This window comes from Amblyraja radiata, chromosome 13, assembly GCF_010909765.2.
Source record: "Amblyraja radiata isolate CabotCenter1 chromosome 13, sAmbRad1.1.pri, whole genome shotgun sequence".
NCBI classification, from domain to species: domain Eukaryota; kingdom Metazoa; phylum Chordata; class Chondrichthyes; order Rajiformes; family Rajidae; genus Amblyraja; species Amblyraja radiata.
The window spans coordinates 37494467-37521035 of NC_045968.1; the positions used below are offsets into that span (position 1 = coordinate 37494467).

Consider the following 26569-nt stretch of genomic DNA (forward strand, 5'->3'; position numbering starts at 1 on the left):
CCCTAATGCCCTAACATAACACTGCCGTGGAGTTGCTGCCTTCCAGCGCCAGAGACCCAGGTTCGATCCTGACTACGGGTGCTCTCCTTATGGAGTTTGTATGTTCTCTCCGTGACTATGTGCATTTTCTGCGAGTGCTCCAGTTTCCTCCCACACTCCAAAGCCATTCAGGTTTGTAGATTAATTGACTTCGGTAACGATTGTAAATTGTCTCTCGTGTGTAGGGTAGTGTACGGGGATCGCTGGTGAGCACAGACGCAGTGGGCCGAGGGGCCTGTTTCACTAAACTAAATTAAATAATTGTCTTTATAATATGATTTTCTATAATACAGAATTTCTTAGGAATACAACCATCATGTTATAGCTGAATGACTTGTAATAGGTTAATATATTGTGTACACTTTAAAAGTTTTTTAAAAGCATTTGTTAGCTTCCCTGCTTGAGAAAACACATTTTATCTTAAGATCACCAAGTCCATCATATTCTACACACAGAGATGGCTGATGATCAATTTGGCCGAGAAGGTTCCTTCCACACTGGTCACAGCTGTATGCATCAGATGTTTTCTTTCCCTATTCAGTTCTTTTGAAACCCTAATTGTGTAAGTAAGGTCCATACCAAAACTAACTATGCTCACTTACTTATACTACATCCAGATGACAGAATATCGATTTGCAAGTGCACCAAGGAAAGCATACTGTCAAGTTGCATCACATAATGGTTTGGTAACAGCTCTACCCAAGTCCGCAAGAAATTGAAGAGAGAGTTTTTGGGTGGCACAGTGGTGCAGCAGCAGAGTTGCTGCCCTATGGGCCTGTCCCACTTAGACGACTTTTTAGGCGACTGCAGGAGACTATGCAGTCACCACATGGTCGCCACATGTTCGCGGGTGGTTGCCGGGGAGTAGACTTCATGGTCGTGAGGAGTTCCCGCATTCTGGGAACTAGTCGCGGCCTCATTATGTTCGCCGCAAATCTTTCAACATGTGGAACAATTTGCGGCGACCAGAATGAAGCCGCCATGGAGAGTAGCGAGAATTCTCATTCCGTAGGTAGATCGCCAGGAGGTCCTAGTGGATTGCCAGGAGGTTGAAGGTTCTCGTAGGTTCTTGTAGTTTGTAGCCGGTGAATTTCATTGGCTCATTGGGGAAAAAAATGTAAGCAGTAGTTTTCAGAACCAAGGATAACCGACCGATAATGTTAAATGTCCGCCGAGCTTCTCAGCCGTGTGTCTCTGGCTTCTTAAAAGTTGTCTCCACTCCTTCTCCCCCCCTCTCTTAAAGGACTTACCGTACACGGTGCTTTAGCTATCTTAATTACAGCGGCAACCTTCCTGTTCATCGCAGTGTGTGTCTGTATCGTCTTGGCTTTGCACCGTGTGAATTTCACTCAGACAGCGCTCCCCCTGCTTGCCCTGTCCCCCGCCTGCATAATGGGCTGGTGAAGGAAGCAGTGTGTGTGTGTGTGTGTGTGTGTGTGTGTGTGTGTGTGTGTGTGTGTGTGTGTGTGTGTGTGTGTGTGTGTGCTGAATGTACGGAGTTTGCTCGTTCTCCCCATGACCACATGAGTTACTCTGGGTGCTCCAGTTTCCTTCCATACTCCAAAGATATGCAGGTTTGTAGGTTAATTGGCTTTGGTAAAATTGTCAATTATGCCAAGTGTGTAGGATAGTGTTAACGGGGATCGCTGGTTGGCGCAGACTCCGTGGGCTGAAGGGCTTGTTTCCTCACTGCATCTTTACAATCTAAAGTTAAGGTTAGTATAGAGATACAGCTTGGAAAAAGGCCATTCAGTCCACTGAGCCGGGGCCAACCAACAATCCCCCATTCACACTAGTGTACTTTAATTTAGTGTAGTGTAGTTTAGTTTAGAGATACAGTGCGGACACAGGACCTTCTATCCTACACATCATTCTATCCTACACACTAAGGCCAATTAACCTACAAACTGCACGACTTTGGAATGTGGGAGGAAGACGGAGCACCTGGAGAAGACCCACGGGGTCACAGAGAGAACGTACAAAAGCAAACGCCTTGACAGCACCCATAGTCCGGATCAAACCCGGGTCTCTGGCGCTGTAACCCAGTCCATCACGCAGATCAGACTCTCCACCATTGACACCATCTACGCTTCACGCTACCTCGGAGAAACAGCTAACATAATCAAAGATTTGTCCCACCCCGATCATTCCTTCTTCTTCTTGCTCCCATCCAACAGAAGGTACAGAAGCTTGAATACGCCCACCACCAGACTCAGGAAAAGCTTCTCCCCTCTGTTGTCAGGCTACTGAACAGTCCTTCCAAACGCTAGGGTACTGTCTGATTCACCTCTACCCCATTGCAGACATAGGACATTATCTCTGGAACTGATGCGCTACAATGCTGAGAACTACATACTGAATTCTGTACCTTCTCATTTGCTCTAACTATCACTGTATTACACAAGAATGACCAACAAACGACACATGTTGCCCCTTCTAACTGAGAAGAAGTTTCAGCTCTGAATTCTCTGCATTGTGCCTGGCTTGCTCTATGGTCTCGTGTCTCTGTAACTTCATCCTAAGTGAAGCTCCATGTTCTCTGATCTGCTCTTTGGCACAACATTCAGTACCTATCAGTGCTACCATTAACAAACGTGACTAAACCCTACCGTACGGACTGAGCTTTTGCCCACTCTCCCAATATCCCATCCAACACCTGTTTTCTCAGTTAACTCTGTAGGGAAAGCCAGTAGAAATATTTCTACTACTAGAGACATACAGCTAGGAGACAGGTGCTTCAGCCCAACTTGCCCACGCTGCCCAACATGTCCCATCCACACTCGTTCCACCTGCCCGTGCTTGGTCCGTATCCCTCGAAACCTATTCTATCCAAGTACCTGTCCAAATGTTTCTTAAAAGTTGTGATAGTACCTGCCTCAACTACCTCCTCTGGCAGCTCATTCCATATACCCAACCCCCTTTGTGTAAAAAAGACTGCTCTTCCGATTCCTATTAAATCTTTTCCCCCACAACTATTTTGGTTAAGAAGGTTCAATGGTTGGGTATTAATGGTGGAGTAGCAAGATGGATTCAACAGTGGTTGAATGGGAGATGCCAGAGAGTAATGGTGGATGGTTGTTTGTCAGGTTGGAGGCCAGTGACTAGTGGGGTGCCACAGGGAACTGTGTTGGGTCCACTGTTGTTTGTCATGTACATCAATGATCTGGATGATGGTGTGGTAAATTGGATTAGTAAGTATGCAGATGATACTAAGATAGGTGGGGTTGTGGATAATGAAGTAGATTTTCAAAGTCTACAGAGAGATTTATGCCAGTTGGAAGAGTGGACTGAAAGATGGCAGATGGAGTTTAATGCTGATAAGTGTGAGGTACTACATCTTGGCAGGACAAATCAAAATAGGACGTACATGGTAAATGGTAGGGAATTGAAGAATGCAGGTGAACAGAGGGATCTGGGAATAACTGTGCACAGTTCCCTGAAAGTGGAATCTCATGTAGATAGGGTGGTAAAGAAAGCTTTTGGTGTGCTGGCCTTTATAAATCAGAGCATTGTATAGAAGTTGGGATGTAATGTTAAAATCGTACAAGGCATTGGTGAGGCCAATTCTGGAGTATGGGGTACAATTTTGGTCACCTAATTATAGGAAGGATGTCAACAAAATAGAGAGAGTACAGAGGAGATTTACTAGAATGTTGCCTGGGTTTCAGCAACTAAGTTACAGAGAAAGGTTGAACAAGTTAGGGCTTTATTCTTTGGAGCGCAGAAGGTTAAGGGGGGGACTTGATAGAGGTCTTTAAAATGATGAGAGAGATAGACAGAGTTGACGTGGATAAGCTTTTCCCACTGAGAGTAGGGAAGATTCAAACAAGGGGACATGACTTGAGAATTAAGGGACAGAAGTTTAGGGGTAACATGAGGGGGAACTTCTTTACTCAGAGAGTGGTGGCTGTGTGGAATGAGCTTCCAGTGAAGGTGGTGGAGGCAGGTTCGTTTTTATCATTTAAAAATAAATTGGATAGTTATATGGACGGGAAAGGAATGGAGGGTTATGGTCTGAGCGCAGGTATATGGGACTAGGGGAGAATACGTGTTCGGCACGGACTAGAAGGGTCGAGATGGCCTGTTTCCGTGCTGTAATTGTTATATGGTTATATTATATATGGTTATATGCCCTCTTGTTCGCGATTCCCCTATTCTAGGTAAACGACTCTGTGCATTCAATCTATCTATTTCTCTCATGATCTCTACAAGATGTCCGGGAACATTACCATCTGGTTTGGGAATTGCTCTGCCAAGGACAAGAAGGCTCTGCAGAGAGTAGTGCGTTCGGCCGAACGCACTATGGGAACTTCACTTGCCCCCCTGCAGGAACTATGCATCAGGAGGTGCAACTCCAGAGCCAACAATATCATGAGAGACCCCTTCCACCCCTGCAACGGACTGTTCCAGCTGCTACGGTCAGGCAAACGCCTCCGTTGCCATGCGGTGAGAACGGAGAGGTTGAGAAGGAGTTTCTTCCCAGAGGCCATTCGGACTGTAAACGCCTATCTCACCAGGGACTAACTCTACTGAACGTTTTTCCTTCCATTATTTATTATGTAAAAGAATATGTGCGTTATAATTGTGTTTATAGTTTGTTTGGTTGTTTGGTTGGTTGTCTTTTGCACAAAAGTCCGCGAGCATTGCCACTTTCATTTCACTGCACATCTCGTATGTGTATGTGACAAATAAACTTGACTTGACTTGACTTGACTTGAGATCACACCTTAACCTCCTGTGCTCCACGGAATAAAGACCTAGCCTGCTCAACCTCTCCCTGTAGCTCAGCCCCTTGAATCCTGGCAACATCCTCGTAAATCATCTCCATTTCCTGCTTGCCAACATCTTTCCTATAACATGGTGACCAAAATTGAACGTGACACTCTAAGTGTGGCCTCATCAATGTCTTATACAACTGTAACATGACCTCCCAACCTCTGTACTCAATAAGTCTGAAGAAGTGTTCCGACCCGAAACGTCACCCATCCTTTTACTCCAGAGATTCTGCCAGACCCACTGAGTTACTCCAGCACTTTGTGTCTATCTTCTCTACTCGATACTTGTTACAAGTTGTAGATTGATGGGGAACCACCAACATCTTGCGACTGAACCCTTGTGAAGTTTCTACACCATGGTAACTTTCCGACTGACCGCTCTCAAGGCTCTGGTAGTAAGTTTCCTCCTGAACGTATCTCCTGCCAGGAAGTACAGGATAGGGTCCACGCAACTGTTGAGGCTGGCCAGACCTCTGGTCACTTGATACGTGGCGTAGACCCTTCTGTTCCACTCGCAATTGTCTAGCCCTTGGTAATAGAGTCTGGACTGAAGGTTGAGGTTCTTCATGACGTGGAAGGGCAGGTAGGAGATGGCGAAGACGGCCAACACAATGATGACCAGGCGCACGGACTTGCTCCGGAGTGGAGTATTCATATCGTTGGATATCAGTGCCTTCACTATGAAACCGTAGCAGACCAAGATGGTGGCAAAGGGGATGCAGAATCCAAAGAAGGTGGTGCTCATGCTGTAGATGAAGTAGGTTTGCAGGAGCTTCTTAGACGTGGTGTCGTAACAGGTTGTCTTATTGGTGTCCGGATGTGTACCATGAGCTTTCTCCTGTGTTCTGGAGAAGTAAAGTATGGGGGAGATGCCGGCCATGACGATAATCCACACGCACACGCAGATAATGGTGGCTGACTTCTTCTTCAGCCTGCCCAGCGACTTCATGGGGTGGACAACTCCCGTGTACCTGTGGACGCTGATGCAGGTCAGGAACAGGATGCTGCCGTACAGGTTCACGTGGAAGATGAATCGCTGAAGCTTGCACAGGAGCTCGCCGAAGATCCAGTCGCTTCCCTGGAGGTAGTAAAATATCAAAAGTGGCAAGGAGAAGATGTAGAAGATGTCAGCCAGGGCGAGGTTGAACATGTAGATGGTGATGCTGCTCCAAGGTCTCATGTGAAAGATGAACATCCAGAGGGCAACACTGTTGCCGATGAATCCGGTGACAAAGACGATAATGTACATGATGGGCAGATAGAAGGTCTCAAAATCCTTGTTGACGGCACAGGACACCATTGTTTCACATCCCATACCTCTCCTTCATGGGACCTCACACCTCCATCCAGCAATAACAACACCTGCAGAAGCATAGAAATAGTTAGATTTATCACATCAAGAGTGTTATCCATCATTTACGCTTCTGCACTTGGACAGGTACATGGATAGGAAAGCTTTAGAGGGAATGTAGAAACTGGAGTAACTCAGAGGGTCAGAGGGCATCTCTGGAGAGAAAGGATGAGTGATGTTTCGGGTCAGGACCCTTCTTCAGACTCCCAGTCTTCCTCCACCTCCTCCAAACTCATCGTTCCCTTGTTGAGTCTGAAGAAGGTTCCCAACTCGAAACGTCACCCATCCTTTTTCTCCAGAGATGTTACCTGACCTGCTGAGTAACTCTGCAAACTTTGTGTCTGTCTAAGGTTTAGAGGGTTATGGGCTCGAAACATCACCCATCCTTTTTCTCCAGAGATGTTGCCTGACCTGCTGAGTAACTCGGCAAACTTTGTGTCTGTCTAAGGTTTAGAGGGATATGGGCCAAACGGGGACCAATGGGACTAGCGTAGATGGAAAATCTTGGTCAGCAGGGATGAGCTGGGGGAAGGGCCTATTTCCGAGTTGTCTGAATCAGGGCCTCCATGAAAGGAACCGGGGATATTAGGCAAGGGAGAAATAACAGACGAATTAGGTAATCGGGTGAATGATTGGAAAAAAATAATTGCAATGTGGGATGAAGGTGCAAGGCCAAATGAGTTGCTGAGAGACAAATTAAAGAACAAAGGGCTGAGAGGAGATGTAACTGGCAACACTGCAATCATTAACCTCTGTCCCCACAAAATCAATAATGCTGTTCATGGTACAAGATATTTGAATTCCGTTTTCCGAATCCAGTTTCACCATCACAAGCTAAGACAAGCAACACCTTATCCACACACTGGAATTTATTTATGTGAAGGTAGTCAGTATGTGCAGTCACTAACATAGTGTGCAGAAACACACATGTGAGGTTAATAAATATCGAAGATAGACAAAATGCTGGAGTAACTCAGGGGGTCAAGCAGCATCTCTGGTCAAAAGGAATAGATGCTGTTTCGGGTCAAGACTCTTCTTCAAACAGTCTGAAGAAGGGTCTCGGCCCGAAACAGCACCTAATTCCTCTTCTCCAGAGACCCGAAACATCACCTAATTCCTCTTCGCCTGTCCCGCTGAGTTACTCCAGCATTTTGTGTCCATCTTCGGTGTAAACCAGCATCTGCAGTTCCCTCCTACACATGAATAAATATTAGAGGTAGACAAAAATGTTGGAGAAACTCAGCGGGTGAGGCAGCATCTATGGAGCGAAGGAATAGGTGACGTTTCGGGTCGAGACCCTTCTTCAGACCATCAGTGTTCCTCCTTAATTTTCACAACCTGAATAGAACATAGAACAATACAGTGGACAAACATGACCTTCAGCCCACAATGTCTGTGCTGAACATGATGCCCAGAACAACTTCTATCTCCATGCACATAATCCATAATCTCCTTTTCCTGCATATCCTTTTGCCAGTCCAAAAGTCTCGTAATTGCCACTGTTGTATCTGCCTCCACCACCACCCCGAGCAGCACATGCCCACCGCCCTCTGTGTAAAACAAACATCCTGCACATCTCCTCTAAACTCTGCCCCTCCAGCCTTAAAACTGTGCTCTCTACCATTTGTTTAAGAAGGAACTGCAGATGCTGGAAAATCGAAGGTAGACGAAAATGCTGGAGAAACTCAGCGGGTGAGGCAGCGTCTATGGAGCGAAGGAAATAGGCAACGATTCGGGCCGAAGTATGAAGAAGGTTTTCAGCCCGAAACGTTGCCTATTTCCTTCGCTCGATAGATGCTGTCTCACCCGCTGAGTTTCTCCAGCATTTTTGTCTACCTCCTACCACTTGATTTTTTCCATTCTGGGAATAACATTCTGACTGTCTACCATATCTATGCCTCTCATAATTTAATATACATCTATCAGGTCTCACCACAGCGGTAGAGTTGCTGCCTCACAGCACCAGAGACCTGGGATCAATCCTGGCCTCGGGTGCTGTCTGTAAGGAGTTTGTACGTTTTCTCCGTGACCTGCGTGGGTTTTCTCCAGTTTCCTCACACATTCCAACAACGTGCAGGTTTGTAGGTTAATTGGCTTCAGTAAAATTGGAAATTGTCCGTAGTGTGTAGGATATTGCTCGCGTATGAGGTTTAGTTTAGTTTAGTTTAGTTTAGTTTAGAGATACAGCGCGGAAACAAGCCCTTCAGCCCACCTAGTCCGCACCGCCCAGCGATCCCTGCACACTAACACTATCCTACACACACTAGGGACAATTTACATTTACACCAAGCCAATTAACCTACAAACCTGCACGTCTTTGGAGTGTGGGAGGAAACCGAAGATCTCAGAGTAAAACCCACGCAGGTCACGGGGAGAACGTACAAACTCCGTACAGACAGCGCCCGTGGTTGGGATCGAACCCGGTTCTCCGGCGTTGTGAGGCAGCAACTCTACCGCTGCGCCACCGGTCTCGATCCGGCGAGGTAAACGCTGGTTGGCGCAAACTCAGCTGTTTCCGCGCTGTATCTCTCGTCTAAAGTCTGAACTCAGGACTTTGGATTATAATTCGTGCAGTGATGATGTAGAATCATACAACCGTACAGCTCGGAAATAGGCCCTTTGAACTGACTCATCCCTGGCAACCAAGGTGCCTGACCGAGCTAGTCCCGCTTGTCTGTACCTGACCCATATCCCTCCAAATCTTTCCGAGCCACTTTTAAATGATTGAATTGGACCCGCCTCTACCACTTCCTCTGACAGCCCATTCCATACATGCACCAACTTCTGTGCGAAAAAATTGCCCTGAGGTCCTTTTTTAAAAAAAGATTTCCTATTATCTTAAACTTGTGCCCTCTAGATTTCAAATCTCCTACCCTGGGGAAAATATTGTGGCCAATCTTTTATCAATGGCCCTTATGAATTTATAAATGTCTACAAGATCACCCCTCTGCCTCCTACACTCCAGGGGAAATAAACATCACAGTTTTATCAGCCTGTCTTTATAACTCATATCTTCCAGACGGAGGACCCAGCCCAGTGGAGCAGGGTAGACTTGCTGCCTCACAGCGCCAGAGAACCGGGTTCGACCCTGACTACAGGTGCTGTTTGTGCGGGGTCAGAACGTTCTCCACGTGACCGCGTGGGTTTCCTCCGGGTGCTCCGGTTTCCTGCCGCACTCCAAATTTGTGCAGGTTCATAGGTTAATTGGACTCTGTAAATTGTCCCTAGTGTGTAGGATAGAACTAGTGTGCAGGAATCGCTGGTCGGTGTGGACATGGTAGGCTGCAGGGTCCATTTCCACACTGTATCTCTAAACTAAACCAAACTAAACTAATTTAAACTAAGCTAAACTAAAATATGACACTAATAAACCGATTCCAATAATTAAATCATTGACGGTGGGCCGAAGGGGCAGTTTCCACGTTGTATCTCTAAACTATATAAACTAAACCAGACCCGGTAACATTCTCGTAAATCTTTTTTGCACCCATTTCAATTTTAATGACACCCTTCCTAGAGGAGGACCAAAGATCATAGAAGGACAAGGAGAAGCGTACACAGTACTCCAACAATGGGTATACCACATCGTTCAGTGTCAACAACCCCCCCACAATGAGTTATTTAATTGCATTGAGAATTGCAAAGTTTTACCTCTTTGTAACTCACTCGATTGCATTTAGGCACCCCCACATTTTCCTGATTACAGTTTAATACTGTGTAGGGTGCGATGTTTCAAAGATGGTTTGAACTTCTGAAAAGTAGTTTAGGGATACAGCTTGGAAACAGTCCCTTCGGCCCACAGAATCTGCACCGACCGGTGACCACCCGGTCACACTAGTTCTATCCTACCCACCAGGAGCAATTTACAGAATTTGGATACAATCTTCTCAAATTCCAATGGTCATTTCGTCAAAACTTTTTAAAAAAACGTTACAATTATTGAGTGTACATTTAATAAAAGTAGGTTGACAGGACTCGAATATTGCTGGTTATATCAGGGTTTGCTGTTCATCTCTAATTCTCTGAAGTGAGGAGGTTGTTGAGAGAGGGTACACAAAATTGCTGGAGGAACTCAGCGGGTGCAGCAGCATCTATGGAGCGAAGGAAATAGGCGACGTTTCGGGCCGAAACCCCGAAACGTCGCCTATTTCCTTCGCTCCATAGATGCTGCTGCACCCGCTGAGTTCCTCCAGCAATTTTGTGTACCTTCGATATTCCAGCATCTGCAGTTCCCTTTTGAACAGGTTGTTGAGAGAGTCTGGTTATGTATATAGGACAGGTAAGGATGGTAAATATCCTTCACGAAAGGTCTGTAGTAAATCAGATGGGTGGCTGTATGCATCCAGTTTAGTTTAGTGTAGAGATACAACGTGGAAACAGGCCCTTCGGCCCACCGAGTCCACGCTGCCCAGCGATCATCCGGCACACTAGTTCTATCCTACACACTAGGGACAATTTTCAGAAGCCAATTAACCTACAAATCTGTACGTCTTTGGAGTGTGGGAGGAAACTGGAGCTCCTGTAGAAAATCTAGTCACAGGGAAAACGTACAAACTCCGTACAGACAGCAGTACTAGTCGGGATCGGTCTCTGGCGCTGTGCCACGGTGCCCCCCTGAAACATGCTAGTCGTGCCAGTCAGTGGGTTAGTAATGCACGTCAGTCGTTAGTCTGTCCCCTTTGATGGAGACAGAGAGAGAGATGGAGAAAGGGGAAAGAGAGGTGTCACAGATTGTCCAAGTGAATTAGAGGGCAGGGTGGAAGTTACTAGTAATGTTGTGAACTTAATCTAGTAGTTACTGCTGTAAGTAGTAATGAACTTCTTAAAGGAGTTTAGACTTCTTTGGAAGAACGCAACTCAGAAAAGGCCATGACGCTGGAAATCTGAAATAAAAGCAGCAAATTGCTGGGCACATTCAGTAGGTCAGGCAGCATCGGTGGAAATGGACACCGAGTGAACATTTCAGGTCGAAGTCCCTTCTTTAGCGAGGGAGTTCTGAAACGAAACTGTAAGCTATTAAAACTACCTACCGTACCGGTGTATTCGGCAGCTCATCAAACAAATGACCAGGAGAGAGAATCCGAGTGGTTACCATCGGGTTTTTTGCAAATGGAGTTTGGTTTCATAGGGAACTCGAAGACTTGCTGTTACTTGATTCCCAGGGCGCGACCTCTCTCTTTCTCTCCCCGTCTCTTCTTCTGTCTCTCTCCGTCTCTCTTTCCGTCTCTCTCTCTCTGCACAATGCTGCAAGACTGCCAAATCTTGCTTAGTACATCACTGGGCGTACTGTTGCTTCTCGCCCCGCAGTTGCCTCACCGGCCGTAAGATCCGGTACATTTCTAACACCAGCGAGCCTTTGAACTTGCTCATGGATTAACCTCAACCAAACTAAACAAGAGTCAAGTTTCCCCGCCACACACACACAATAAAACCTGCTTGTCTCAACAACCCCTCCCCTCTTCAATTAGGATTTTGACAAATCACTATAGATTATTCAGTACACATCAGTCAAACACATGCCTCTGCGGCGCAGAGTCTAACATTGGTGTCTAACGCTATTTAACGCGAACCTCAGTATTTCTAGGGAGTGCATGTGTTGCATTGATTTGCAGGTGATTTTCCACTGCTGGGATCCAAGTGCCCTCGTTGTTTCAGCAAAGAGATAGCGGGGGCGCAGAATAGAGTCACAAAATGCTGGAGTAACTCAGCGGGTCAGGCAGCATCTCTGGAGAGAAAGAATAGGTGACGATTCGGGTCGAGACTCTCCTTCCCCCAGGAGAGACTATTAGACATCTATGTTGCAACACAGTATTTAGAAAGAAAGAACTGCAGATGCCAGTTTACACAAAAGGACACAAAATGCTGGAGTCTCTGGAGTGTCGTCTCTGGAGAATATGGACAGGTGACTTTTTTGGCTCTAGTTTAGTTCAGATTATTGTCACGTGCACCGAGGTACAGTGAAACGCTTTATTGTTCCATGCACTCCAGTCAGTGGAAAGACTCGACATTATTCCATTTGAGCCATCCACAGTGTACAGATACAGGATAAAGTGAATAACATTTAGTGCAAGGTAAAGTCCGATTAAAGATAGTCTTTAACAGGTAGATGGTAGGCCAGGACCGCTCTCTAGATGGTGATAGGATGGTTCAGTTGACTGATAACAGTTGAGAATAAACTGTCCCTGCATCTGGAGGTGTGCATTTTCACACTTCTGTACCTCTTGCCTGATGGGAGAGGGGAGAAGAGGGAGTGACCCCTGGGGTGAGACTGGCCCTTGGTTATGCTGGGATTGGGAGCTTTTTCAGGCAGGGAACTAGAGACAGTTTAACACATGCCTTGATTCCCGAACCAACTTAAAGGAATGTCAGCTGCCTTTACTGATTACCTTTACCTAAATATTACCTTGACTGATTTAAGTACTTTCTGGTTGCAATCAGAGGTAATCCAGCCAGGTGTGTGAGTGGAAGCTTAAAGTTGTTAATTCAACAAACTGTGCTCTGAATATTGTATACAAGGAAAATCCGCTCTGCAAAATATAGGATGGCAAGCTCAACCCTACTTTATTAATCCTGACTTCTCCCTCTTGGTCTAATTTCCATTTCCCCTAATCTCAATCTAACCTATCTCTCCTGAATCTCCCCTCCATTGTAAATTGTGCATTGGATCAGAGTGTTTCTCTTGATTGAAGAAATGCAAATGCGTGAAGGTGTATCCCCTGTAACGCAGATAAAGGATAAAGGATACAATATTAAGTGCAAGATAAATCCGATTAAAGATGGTTTGATCTAATGATAATAATTAAAGATTGTAAAAATAAAAGATAGTAGATGGGAGGTCAGGACCTCACTCTAGCTGATGCAGTCCTGACCTCCCATCTCCTCATCTAGAAAGAGAAACACAAAATATGTGTACCATTTATGTTTAATTTCCATTCCCTAATTTAATTTCCTCAGTCTCGCTCGGCAAGAATCCGCCACTAACTTTTGCTTGTCATTTCCTCTTTCCATGCCTACAGCACCTGCCTTCGTTTAGTTTGGTTTAGAGATACAGCACGTCTAAAAAAAAACAAGCCCTTCAGGCCACCGAATCCGAGCACACGAGCACTATTCTACACACGAGGTACAATTTACAATTTTACTGAAGCCAATTAACCTACAAACATGTACATCTTTGGAGTGTGGGAAGAAACCGGAGACCCCAGAGAAATCCCACGCAGGTCAAGGGGAGAACGTGCAAACACTGTACAGGCTGCACCCATAGTCAGGATCAGCCCCGGGTCTCTGGCACTGCAAGGCAGCAACTCTACCGCTGCACCACTCTTGTAATAAAAATGAACTGCAGATGTTGGATTATTGGGGGAATTCCTCCCCTCAACAATTAGTCTGAAGAAGAGTCCCGACCTGAAACGGCTCCCAACCATGTTCTCCGGAGATGATGCCTGAGTTCCTCCAGCATTTTGTGTCTTCTTTTTGTAATCCAGCATCTGCAGTTCCGTGTTCAGAGATACAGCATGGAGACGGCCCATTTAAGCCCATCGAGTCCACGATGACCATTAATCATCCGTTCACCAGTTCTATGTTATCCTACTTTTGCCTCCTACACATTGGGGACATTTTACAGGAGCCAATTAACCTACAAACCCGCAAGCCCTTGTGAGGAAACCGGAGCACCCAGAGAAAACCCACGCGGTCACAGGGAGAACGTACAAACTCCGTACAAACAGCACCCGTAGTCAAGATCGAACCCGGGCCTCTGGTGCTGTGAGACAGCAGCTCTACCGCTGCGCCACTCTGCCGCACTTGTATCTCTCTATAAGAAGGTCTATTTCTGCTCTCATTTCTAACAGCTCCTTCTGTGATGTGTGGAGCCCAACATGGAAAGGCCATGTACATGTATGCACTGTTACAGTTCGATACATCTTTCACTCTTCTTCCTGTTGGGGCTTATTTTTTCCCTTTAAGAAAGTGAGGCGTAAAGTGACCACCTGAGGGAACGTTGTTTAATGGGGAAACCCGATGTGTAGTTTTGGAAGTGTTGCTCCGAATGTGTGCCAAGCAGGAAATGAGAATAGACATCCTATTTATAGTGTGACATTTATAGATAGAGAGGGGACAGGAGAGAGAGGCGATCACAGAGATTTAAAAAGAGGGAGAAGGAGAAGATCGCGGAGATTTAGAGAGAGTAAAAGAGGAGGGAGAAAGGGAGAGGGGGAAAGGGAGCGGGGGAAAGGGAGAGGGGGAAAGGGAGAGGGGGAAAGGGAGAGGTGGAAGGCACAGAGTGAAAGGCACAGATATTTGAAGAGAGGTAGAGCTTTTCACTGAACCCCGGTGAACAGCAATAAATAAACTAAACTGAAGCCTCTGTCCCACTGTACGAGGTAATTCACGAGTTCTCCCGAGTTTTCCCCTGAGCGGCTCGTGATGTTTTTTCATCCCTGTAAAAAATGTCCATGAGTAAAAAAATACTCGTGATGAAAAAAATCGTTACTTTTTACTTGTACGAGCCGCTACGAGACATTCTCCGAGTTCGAATCGGGGGAAAACTCGGGAGAACTCTTGAATTACCTCATACAGTGGGACAGGGGATTAAACTAAACCAAAATTAATCGTGGAATTCATTGTCAAAGGCGGCTGTGGAGGCTGTTAATGGCTATTTTTAAGATGGAGATTGACAGATTCTTGATTAGTGAGGATGTCCGAGGTTATGTGGAGAAGACAGGAGAATGGGGCTGAGAGAGACAGATAGATCAGCTATGATTGAATGATGGGTTGATGAGCTGAATGGCCTAATTCTGCTTATGAACATGAAGTTATAAACTTAAGTAAACTAAACTCGGGATTGTGATTACTCCCAAATATGATTCATGACTGTGTCTGTGCATTTACTTTTGGTCATTTTGTATGTCTGGGTTTGGGATGTATGTGTGTGTATGTGGGGTTGTTGAAAGTGATACGTTTAGTTTAGTTTGTTGTCATGTACACCAAGGTACAGTGAACAGCTTTTGTTGCATGCTAATCAGTCAGTGGAAAGACAAACATGATTACAATCAAGCCGTCCACAATGTACGATACATGATAAAGGGAATATCATGAATAACGTTTAGTGCAAGATAAGGTCTGAGCAAAGATAGTCTGAGGGTCTCCAATGAGGTAGATAATAGGTCAGGACTGCTCTCTCATTGTTGGTAGGATGGTTCAGTTGCTGGGATGATAACAGCTGGGATGACTGTCTCTGAATCTGGAAATGTGCGTTTTCACACTTTCAGGCAGGAGGTGTAGAAGTGTGTGTGTGTGTGTGTGTTTTCTTGTATACGAGTGATTTTGTGCATGTTTTTGTACTTGCTTGTGTCTTTGTCAGTGGATGTATGCATGATATGTGCGTGCATTTTTGTGCATTTCTGTGTGCCTGTAAGTGTGCGTATGAATTGGTGCGTGTACCTGTCTATGTGCATGTGTATGTCTGGCTACATGTACCTGCGCGTGCGTCCGCATTTGTGTGATTCTATGAATGCATGTGCATGTGTGTCTTTTTATTTGTGATCATGTGAGAATATGTATGCCAACCTGCGCATGTGTATGTGTGAGTATTTCCATGTGTGTTTCCTTATGTGGGTGTGTCCCTGTACATGCATCTATCTGTGGGTTTCTGTGTGCATTTTTGCGAGTGGGTTTTTGTACATGGTGGCTGTGTGTGTACATCTGCGTATCAGTGTGCTTTCGAGTATCTATGTGTCTGTGTGTATCTGTATGTGTGTGGCTTTGCATGTCCTTTTGTGCATGTTATGTGTATGTGTCTGTGTGTATGTGTATGTCCATGTGTATGTCTGTGTATGCGTCTGGCTGTGTTCGTATGTGTGTCCATATGTGTGTGCAAGTGTCTGTGTATCTGTGTATTCATGTGTGTATCTGTGTGTGTGTGTTCAAGTGTATGTATGTGTATCCATCTGTGTGTGTATCTGTGTGTGTGTGTTCAAGTGTATGTATGTGTATCCATCTGTGTGTGTGTATCTGTGTGTTCAAGTGTATGTATGTGTATCCATCTGTGTGTGTGTATCTGTGTGTTTGTATCTGTGTGTGTGTCTGTGTGTTCATGTGTGTGTGTGTTCATGTGTGTGTGCGTGTATCTGTGTGTGTGTTCATGTGTGTGTGTGTTCATGTGTGTGTGTGTGTGTTCATGTGTGTGTGCGTGTATCTGTGTTCATGTGTGTGTGTGTGTTCATGTGTGTGTGTGTGTGTTCATGTGTGTGTGTGTTCATGTGTGTGTGTTCATGTGTGTGTGTGTGTGTTCATGTGTGTGTGCGTGTATCTGTGTTCATGTGTGTGTTCATGTGTGTGTGTGTTCATGTGTGTGTGTGTGTGTTCATGTTTGTGTGTGCGTGTGTGTGTTCATGTGTGTGTGTGTGTTCGTATTTGTGTTCGTGTGTGTTCATGTGTGTGTGTGTGTGTGTGTTCATCTGTGTGTGTGTTCGTGTTCATGTGTGTGTGTGTTCATGTGTGTGTATGGTCTGATTTGGCATTGCCACCGTTTGCAGCCCTTGTGTTAGCAACGATGGAGGGAAAAGGCTCCAGTTCAACATCTCAGCACCAGTCCTCCTTCACCTGTGGTGTGGGGATGTTGGTGAGGAACCCTGCTCCCTCTAGTGGCACAGTCATAAAGTGCAGAACTTTAAGAACAACCCAGGATCAAGTCTAGTTTTATAGTTTTAAGAAACCCTTGCATCCCCTCTCTCCAATCCCCCCTTTTATAACTTTTTTGCACAGAGGGTGGTGGGTATATGGAACAAGCTGCCAGAGGAGGTAGTTAAGGCAGGAACTATTGCAACATTTAAGAAACAATCAGACAGGAACATGAATAGGACAGGTTCAGAGGAATATGGGCCAAACGTGGGCAGGTGGGACTATAGATGGGACATGTTGGTTGGTGTGGGCAAGTTGGGCTGAAGGGCTTGTTTACCCACTGTGTGACTAAGATGCCGAATAGGAGGTTGAACTACCTATTATACACAAAGCAACATTAACCTTGCGGCTGGATGTTACCTAATGTTGTGTCTTCTTAGCATGTTCTCCTTGCTTCTGAGCAGCGAACTGAAGATTGCTCCCCAAATGCAACACTTGGAATGACAAAAAAAATGCCAAGCAGAAGATGAGGTTGATAAGAGACTCAAGAGACTGCAGATGTTGGAATCTGGTGCAAAATGTACAACGGCTGTGGAGGAACTCAGTGGGTCAGGCAGCATCGTGGAGGCAAAGGGATAGTTGGCACAGTGGTGCAGCGGTAGAGTTGCTGACTTACAGTGGCAGGTTCGCTCCTGACGAAGGGTGTGGAGTTTCAACGTTCGCCTCATGACCGCGTGGATTTGCTCTGGATGCTCCAGTTTTGCTCTCAGATTTCAAAGACGTGCAGGTTTGTGGGTCAATTGGCTTCGGTAAAATTGTAAATTGTCCCTCGTGTCGTGGCGTTGGCGGCGCGGAATCGCCGTGCAACAGAGAACCCTGTTTCCACGCTGTAATCTAACACCCTAACCAGGGCAAACAATATCCCAACTTTCCACCCTGTTAATCCCTGTAAACTGCCCCAGAGAAAGATGCCCATATGAAGAAGGGTCTACCATTCTTTTTCTCCAGAGACGCTGCCAGACCCGCTGAGCTACTCCAGCACTTTTATGTCCCATCAAGATCATACCAGCTCCTTGAGAAGCGATTACTGGTTGTCCCCAATGGGTTCAAAAATAAAGCTCATCCTTGACGATTCCTTAGAAGATTGAGGAGATTCGGTATGTTGACGAATACTCACTTGGACATCTACAGGTGTACAGTGGAGAGCTTATTGACTGCATGCATCATGACCTCGTTTGGCAATTCAGTGCCAAGGAACAAGGGAGATTACAGGGAGTGGTAAGCACTACCCGGTCCATCACACGTACTGACCTCTCCACCACTGAAGGGATCTACAAGAGGCACTGCTTCAAAAAGGAGGCCAGCATCGTCAAAGACCCACATCTCCCTGGCCATGTTCTCATTTCACTCCTACCATCAAGAAAAATCCATAAGAATTTGAAAACCATCACCGCCAGTCCAGAATAACTGCTTCCCAATGACATCTTTGGGCAGTCTTTGGTTACACTAAGGACGTTTGAGTTTTTTTTCCTCTTTTGTACTAGTATTTTTTGTACTCGTGGGGTGGCACAGTGGAGCAGCAGTAGAGTTGCTGACTTACAGCACCAGAGACCCGGGTTCGATCCTGACTACGGGTGCTGACTGTACGAAGATTGTACGTTCATCCTATGACTGCGTGGGTTTTCTCCAGGTGTTCCGGTTTCCTCCCATACTCCAAGGATGTGCAGGTTTGTAGGCTCATTGGCTTCTGTAAATATTGTAAATTGTCCCTAGCGCGTAAGGATAGTGTTAGTGTATGGGGTGATAGGTGCAGACTCGGTGGGCCGGAGAGCCTGTTTCCGCACTGTATCACAAAAGTCTAAAGTCTAGTATGGTTATTAATTTATTGAAATTTTCTTTATTATATATTATGTATTGTGTTGTAGGTCTGTTAAGCTCATGCAAGTAAGAATTTTATTGTTCTTTCCGTACATATGACAATTAAGCACTCTTGATTCTGGGGCACTTTAGCTTGATAAGTTGTAAAGCTGGAAAGAGTGCAGAAAAGATTTACGAGGCTGTTGCCAGAACCTGAGGGCCTGAGCTATAGGGAGAGGTTGAGCAGGCTTGTACTATTATTTGGAGAGCAGGAGGATGAGGGGTGATCTTATAGAGGAGTATAAGATCATGAGCGGAATAAAGAGGGTAAATAAATGTAGTCTTTTACCCAGAGTAGGGGAAACGAGAAACAGAGAGCATAGGTTTAAAGTTGGTTTAAAGTAAGGGGTAAGGATTTAATAGGTACCTGAGGGGAAACCTTTTTACTCAAAGGGTGGTAGGTGTATGGAACGAGGCAGTTGAAGCAGGTACTATCATAATATTTAAAAAATATTTGGACAGGTACATGGATAAGATGGATTGGAGGGATATGGACCAAACGCAGGCAGGTTGGACTAGTTTAAATGGGGCATGTCGGTGGGTGTGGGCAAGTTGGGCCGAAGGGCCTGTTTAACGCTGTGTAACTATGACACAAAGCTTAAGTTTACCATTAATAGAAGACTGCAGAGACAAACACAGACCATTTTGCTTCCTTTTTTTGGTTGGTAATTTTATCTTTATTTTTTTTTAATTCCATACAGCAAGAATCAAAGATATAGCAGTAATAATAATAAAACAATTGGCAGCCAAGGACAAAGTATACTATATCGGCAACTATAAGCAGGAAAACATCAAAATAAAAAGAAAGCCTGTGATTACACAATCATAAAACCAAGCTTCTGTCCTTTTGGCAGCTGTAGTTATGGCCTTGCAATTTGGACACAATCTTCCCAAATTCCAATGGACATCTTGTCCAAACTTTGAAAAAACGTTAAAATTATTGAGTGGGCATTTAAAAAAAAAAGTAGGTTGACAGGACTCGAATATTGCTGGTTATATCAGCGTTTGCTGTTCATCTCTATTTCAATCAAGTGGGGAGGTTGTTGAGAGAGTCTAATGATGTATATAGGACAGGTAAGGATGGGACATATCCTTCCCTAAAGTCATTGGATGTTTACAATGACCTGGTCAGTGGCTGTATGCTTCCAGTTTAGTTTAGTGTAGAGATACAACGTGGAAACAGGCCCATCGGCCCACCGAGTCCACGCCGACCAGCAATCATTCAGTACACTACTTCTATCCTGCACACTAGGGACAATTTACAGATGCCAATTGACGTATAAACCCGCACATCTTTGGTATGTGGGAGGAAACCGGAGCATCCGGAGGAAACCCACGCGGTCACTGGGAGAACTTGCAAACTCCGTACAGGCAGCATCCCAGGTCAGGATTGAACCTGGGTCTCTGGCGCTGTAAGGCAGCGACTCTACCGTTGCACCACTGTGCCGCCCTAAATTGAGAATGGCTTTTTGGTTTGAATTCTAGATCAATTTAATCCATTGAATCTACATTCTCCGGTTGGTGTAATGGGGTTGAAACTCGTATGATTGCATCAATGGTGCAGTACTTTGACTGTGGATCCTGTAATTCCACCACACCACCGAACACCAAGTGGAGTGGTGCGGGTTCCAAATATCCATTTGGTGATCTACTCTCCGACCCCCCCTCACTTCCTTCACTTCTTCTCCCCCGCATCTACTCCAAATGTTGCCTTTCCCTCTCTACCAGGGTCAAAGTTGGCCCTCTGTCCATGCTCTACCTATATGCACTTTATGCACTGTGCATCTACAGCTGCACCGACTTCAGTAGAAATCAATGCAGCAAAAAACCTTGATCACTTTGACCCTGGTTTACAGACACTGTTTTAAGAATAATAAAATAAGGGAGAGGGGGGGTAGCGGGACAAACAAAAAGAGAACCTGGCCAATATTTGGTTTCTCCAATTCATAGTGGTATCATTTTTTTGTTTAACACCAAAAAAAAAAATACTTGAATCATTCAAAACAAAAGTATAGACTCAACTGCAAAAAGGAACAGAAATGATAAGAGCAATAAAGTCATGTGGGCATCTGCTGTTTGGATGATCTCTCCATGATTAAACTGACATTGTTGACACATAGTCATTAAAATGAACGTGTGGAGCCAGTTTGATATATATTCATATATATATATTCAATTTTTACTTCCCATTAGAAGTAACACCATCAAAATCCATATACAGAACCTGTTCTTGATAAGACTAAAATACATACTTTAAACTGTACTTTCTCCTTTTTTTTTCAAATATTTATAAAAAGAACTTCTAAAACATGCAGGAGTTTGGTATTTTCTGTGGTCGGGTGCGGAGTGAAAATTATTGACGTTGATAATCGGAATGCCTGTCTGGGTGGTGAAGATGGCAATGGGGCATTAAGCCTGTGTAACATGGTCAGTCGTGGGTGAGGGAGGGGCTGGTACTTTGTGTGTTGGAGGGTCGTGGAGGGGGGGGGGGGGGTGGAAGAGATGAGACTAGGCCAATGTGTGGTAGTGGTGGGGTGGGGAAATGTAATGCGAAACCAAGTCCGCCAGCCAATTCCATATTCCCTCCGGATTGGACAAGAATTCCTGCCGGAGTTGGCCAGGAATTCTCAATTCCCATTGGATTGGGCAGGTATTCCCCAATTCCCATGAGCAGGCAGGAATTCACAATTCCTCCCTGGTCACATTGGGAATCTCAATTCCCATCGGATCAAGTAAGAATTGTTCTACACCTACCTTCCCACTGGACAGCTCTCAACTCCTAACATTACTCCCATTGACTTTATCCAAAGAGCAAAATTGACTGGTGGGTGGCATGAGATGGGAGGGAGGGGAGTAGTTGGTGCGGGGTGGGGGTGGGGGGGGGGGATGGGGCAGTAAGTTATTGTGGGCATTTGGGGCAAATAATAAAAATAAACACGGGGCCCAATCCTGCCTATTTTGTGAATGACTGAAGGTGGGATTAAAAGCGGGCTCCACGCTGTTGCCTCCCCAATAATCTCAGAAGGATGTTTATCGTTCTAGCTGAAAAAAATCCTGGCAAACTACAAGCTGCTCACATTAAAGCAAAGCAATATTTTGCCTGTTTTATCTGAGGGGAGCGGGCGGCTGATGGGACAGGTTAGTTACCAAGTGCTTAATTCTGTGCCCATTAACATTTTTTTAATTTTTGCAAGCTTTTTTTTTTTTAGCATTTTTTATTTTTATTCAGCCTGTCGTTTTAATGACCTTAACAAAATTCCTTGTTATTATAGACATTTTTTTTATTCAAAATAAGATCTTACTATTTTACAGGTATCCTTCTTCTTGACTATATACAGAAGTGCAAAAAGTCAACTTTTCCCGTAGGACCGATTAACTTGCTTATTTCCAAAACTGCAGCATAATCAAACCCTCAAGTGTCTGCATGTATAATTCAGATTAATTCTCTCTTCTTATAAGTAAGCTTTGATTAATATTTGAATTCATGACATAAAAAATCTCTTGATCTATTGATTATGCATCTCCTATTTAATGAAGGTCTGATATTTAGATGAGGGAGATTAAAATATACCCAACAAACAATATTTTACTATTCTCAAATGATTACAGTAGAAAATAATTTTCAGTTCTAATATTCTATGAACTAGAGATTTTCATAATTACTACAATTATAAACAAAGGTAATCTTCTATGCAACTGTCTGCCAGGATTGTTGCTATAGCAACAACATAACCTCATACTTCACAATGAAATGATCATTGTTAGATATCCATATAAAAGATCTTTGTTCTCTGAATGGTAAAAGTAACGATGATTGATGCTTGAGATTCATGAATCAGTAAACTATAGTCCATTCTTTATGTTATTGTACTATGACAGATAATCAAACGACTACACGATTTTGAAAAGGGGTGGAGAGAGTGAGAGAGGGGGTGGGGAGAAACACATCACGTTGTCAAAAAGAAAATCTTTTGGAAATCTTTTTATCTGTGACTTCCAATAAATGAATTAAGAGATAATCTACTAACTAAAATATGGAAATAATATCAGACATTTAAACATGTTAAAAAAATTAAAACAAATCTAATATTATATGTAAGAGACTACAGACTTAAAAGAATTAAAATAAGTAAAGTCCTAGTATGTAAATACTAGAGCAACAAGTGAAATCTATGTGCTCCTTAACAGGGTTTGAAGTAACACTTAAAATGGGTTTGAACCCGTAATATATAATCTAAGGCTTTGATAGATGTACAATACAATCAATAAAATCAATGCAACAACCCCTTTTTAAAACTACCAAGTACACCTTTCAATTTCTATCTTAAAAAATAAAACTTTTTCAGTGAGCTCGGATGGAGAGAATGAACAATTCAGAAAATAAACTTGTGCCTCTTCCATCTCGATGAGGATACTTCAAGTACTCTGGGCCCACAACAATAACTGATCCATCTTTTTGCTGTACAGAGCTCTACTAAAACCACTTGAACAAGCCGCTGAAGAGAAAAAAAAAAAAGATTCCTATCGGGAAAACAAAGTAATAAAAAGAATTCCTTTGGATGGACCATTAAAAATACACAACTAATAGTTTTTTTTGTTGTTTTTTTTTTCCAAGGCTTTCTAAGGCTAAATGCAATTACTTTGAAAAAAAGTCACATATAAAATTCACCCAGATACATATCCCACCCTGGTACTACTTTTAACAAACATTAATATTTTGGTTTATCATGCATTTTATGACAGTGCTTCGTTCGACCTTAAGGTAATCTAGTTTAGAGTCACGTTCCATAATTTGTCTTGACTGTAAAGTGTGTGACTGCAGTGACATTCAGCATAGAGCAATTCTTTTTTTTTTAATCTCCATTTAGAGATAGTTTTATAGTCTTACTTGACTTCTGGTTTTGCTTTGGGACACAAAAGAATTTGGGGCAAATTAAAACTGCACAGAAACATGGGTCACCTTTCCAAGTCTCTGAGGCATGGCACCTTATTTGGCAATGAATTGCAAGATAAATGCTTTCACTTTGTAGAGTTGATTGCATGGACAAGTATGGCATCAATGAGGAATGGCAATACTGGTTATTGATCATGATCATCTTGTCTTTTTTTTTTTTCCTTATTTTTCTCATGATTAATATCTCTGATGAATATTATGAATGTGCATCAATGGTTTACAATGGATTGTTTTTACGAAACAAAAATAAAGTTATTATTTTCAATGTGTCATGATATTCACTCTGGAGTGAAGATGCCATTTCTGAGAGGGATCTGGATGTAAAGTAACACGACTCACTTTAGCAAGTTTGAAATACACTGAATCGGATAAATGCTTTAACACTGCAGGAATAATACTTTAGGGTTAGATGTACAGATTCGAATGGCACTTAACATGTACCTCCAACATATTTACGACACAGTATTTAAAGCTACAATGTGCTTCAAAGAAAGAACAGACTTGGTTTGTACTTATGTGTTGCCCAGAACATTCATCTGTCCATTGCCTCTTCAAATCTTTCTTAGAATCCAGTAAGAATTCCATGGTTCCTGTTCAAATCCGGTGCATATGATCAACAAACACTCTTCAGTCTCTTGAGAATATAACCATAACACAGATCATTGTACATGCACAATTGATTTTTAGTGAAAATGGGAAAATAGTATTTCTTTTAAATACAAGGTGCACTATTTTTGGGTTTTTTTCACTTTTTTTTTCCACTTTTGTAAACTTGTAGGAAAACCATTTAAACCTAACACCAAAATGATCTGTATGCTTTGCAGGCGTACCAGTATATACTGTATACTAAAGTGTACATCAGAGTTTACCTTTCCACTGAGGTTGGGGGTGGGGTGGTAAGGGTGTGGGTAATGGGTCGAGAGGGAGGAGGAGGGAGCAGAGAGGTGTTCGAAATGGAATGGGCATCATCAATGCACATGTCTTCCCGAGCCGGCGCGAGACACGGCGTTGAGGAAAGGCAAATGACGTTGTATGCTGAACAATAGCTGAGGTTCCCTTTAGCTTGTGTTCTCAGTGGAACAGACAAGGCCACACAAGCCTCAGTGTGCAACTCTCTTCTCTGTTTGTCTCGTTCTGGATGACCATATTTCCATTTTGTTAGCATGCCGAAGGTGGAAAGGTTTGCGGTTGGAAAGGAGGGAGGACTATGGGTGGACTGTTGGGTGGACGATGGTATATACAGAATAGCCGTTGACCCTTGCTGTGTAATGGCTTCCCTGCACACTGTCTCTTCACGCTGATCTGGAGAGAGAGAAAAACAAACAATGTGACACTTCAGCTTTGACCAAGCCCATTTCCCCCAAGCCCCTTGAGAGGCAGCACGGTGGCGCAGCTGTAAAGTTGCTGCCCTTCAGAGCCAGAGGCCCGGGTTCAATCCTGAACACGGAGTCTGCAGTCTGTACAGAGTTGTATGTTCTTCCGGTGAGTTGTGTGGGTTTTCTCCGGGTGTTCCGGTTTCCTCCCACACTCCAAAGAATTGTCCTCAGTGTGTGTAGGGTCGTGTTAGTGTGCGGGGATCACTGGTTGGCGCGGGCTCCCTGAGCCAAAGGGGCAGTTTCCGCGCTGTATCTCTAAACCACATAGTGAGACAGATCAAGGCCACAAAGCTCCCTGCGTGCTGCACCCATACATCGGCAGCAGGCCAGAGATTGAAGGGAGACAAGCACGTAAAATGATGAGAAACATAGATATGGTAGACTATCCAAACCTATTCCCCAGGGTGGAAAATCAAATTCCACAGGGTAAAGCTTTAAGGTCAGAGGGGCAAACTCCATGTCGGGGGTGGTGGTGGAGGCAGATACGATAGTGGAGTTTAAGACATGGCACATGGATATGCAGGGAATGGAAGGCAATGGATCACGTGCAGGCTGATAAAGGTTGGTCTTGCCATCATGTCTGGCGCAGACAGAGTGGGCTAAAGAGCCCGTATGTGTGTTATACAGTTTTTTGTTCTATGATGCCAGAACAAAGCGGTGACTCTTTGCGTGCAGGTCCCAGGGAAGGATCTACTAAGGAATGATTTGACAAGATGGCACTCAAAACTAAATATTTAATTGTATTTCAGTATACGTGACAATAATAAACCAATGGCAAACATTACATTTGTAACAAAAATAAATTCACTTAAAATCGCAAACATCAAAAACATCAAACTTAAATTTTTTTTTTAATTGATGGTTACAGATTAAAATTCTGAATACAGATTAAAATTCTGGTCTCCCACGAGGTGTGAGCGTGAGGGGTGGGGTGGAATCAAAACCATGTCTGATACAATGTGTAGGAAGATGCTGGTTTACACAGAAGATATAGACACAAATCGCTGGAGTAACTCAGCGGGTCAGGCAACATCCCTGGAGAAAAGGAATAGGTGACGTTTTGGGTGGAGACCCTTTTTCAGATTGAGAGTCAAGGGAGAGGGAAACTGGAGGTATGGAAGTGTACAAAGAACAAAAGTATGAAAAGTATGCCAAAGGACAAATTAAAGCCAGCAGCGATGATCAAGGAAAGATGGAGCCCACCATGGTCCAGCTTTCATTTATTCCAGACTTTGAAATGAATGAAACGAGCATGCTGATGAGTCGTGTGCCAGAGCATCTCCATGGAAACCATCGCCAGTGGCTTCTACAGAATTGATCAGGGGAAATATCGTTTAAAAATTCCTTTGGGTTACCACAAGCTCCGAATAAATTAAAAGGTTTAGGGTTAAGTTTATTATTGTCACGTGTAGTAAAGCACAGTGAAAAGTGTTGTTTTGCATGCTAACACTATGGGCCGAAGGGCCCGTTCCTGTGCTGTGCTGTTCCATGTTCCATGTATAGTTTACCTTTTGGGTTTAGATTTAGGTTTATTATTGTT

General features: G+C 44.0%; 2 protein-coding genes across 14 annotated transcripts in view; both read right to left on the reverse strand.

Moving 5' to 3' along the window:
- Nucleotides 1-4974: 4974 nt before the first annotated feature.
- Nucleotides 4975-11583, reverse strand: LOC116979889 (P2Y purinoceptor 1-like). The gene is made up of 2 exons (XM_033031823.1): nucleotides 11201-11583; nucleotides 4975-6178 (listed from the first exon to the last, which is right to left on the reverse strand). Exon 2 carries the CDS (start codon nucleotides 6127-6129, stop codon nucleotides 5164-5166), a length of 966 nt encoding a protein of 321 aa, XP_032887714.1. The 5' UTR covers nucleotides 6130-6178; nucleotides 11201-11583; the 3' UTR covers nucleotides 4975-5163.
- A 9842-nt stretch (nucleotides 11584-21425) lies between these two features.
- mbnl1 (muscleblind like splicing regulator 1) overlaps nucleotides 21426-26569 on the reverse strand; it is a 218529-nt gene continuing 213385 nt past the window's right edge. For all 13 annotated transcript variants that reach the window (XM_033031821.1, XM_033031810.1, XM_033031809.1 and 10 more), the window contains one exon: nucleotides 21426-24955. The gene's annotated coding sequence lies outside the window, so the exon portion shown is untranslated. The remainder of the gene's footprint in view (nucleotides 24956-26569) is intronic.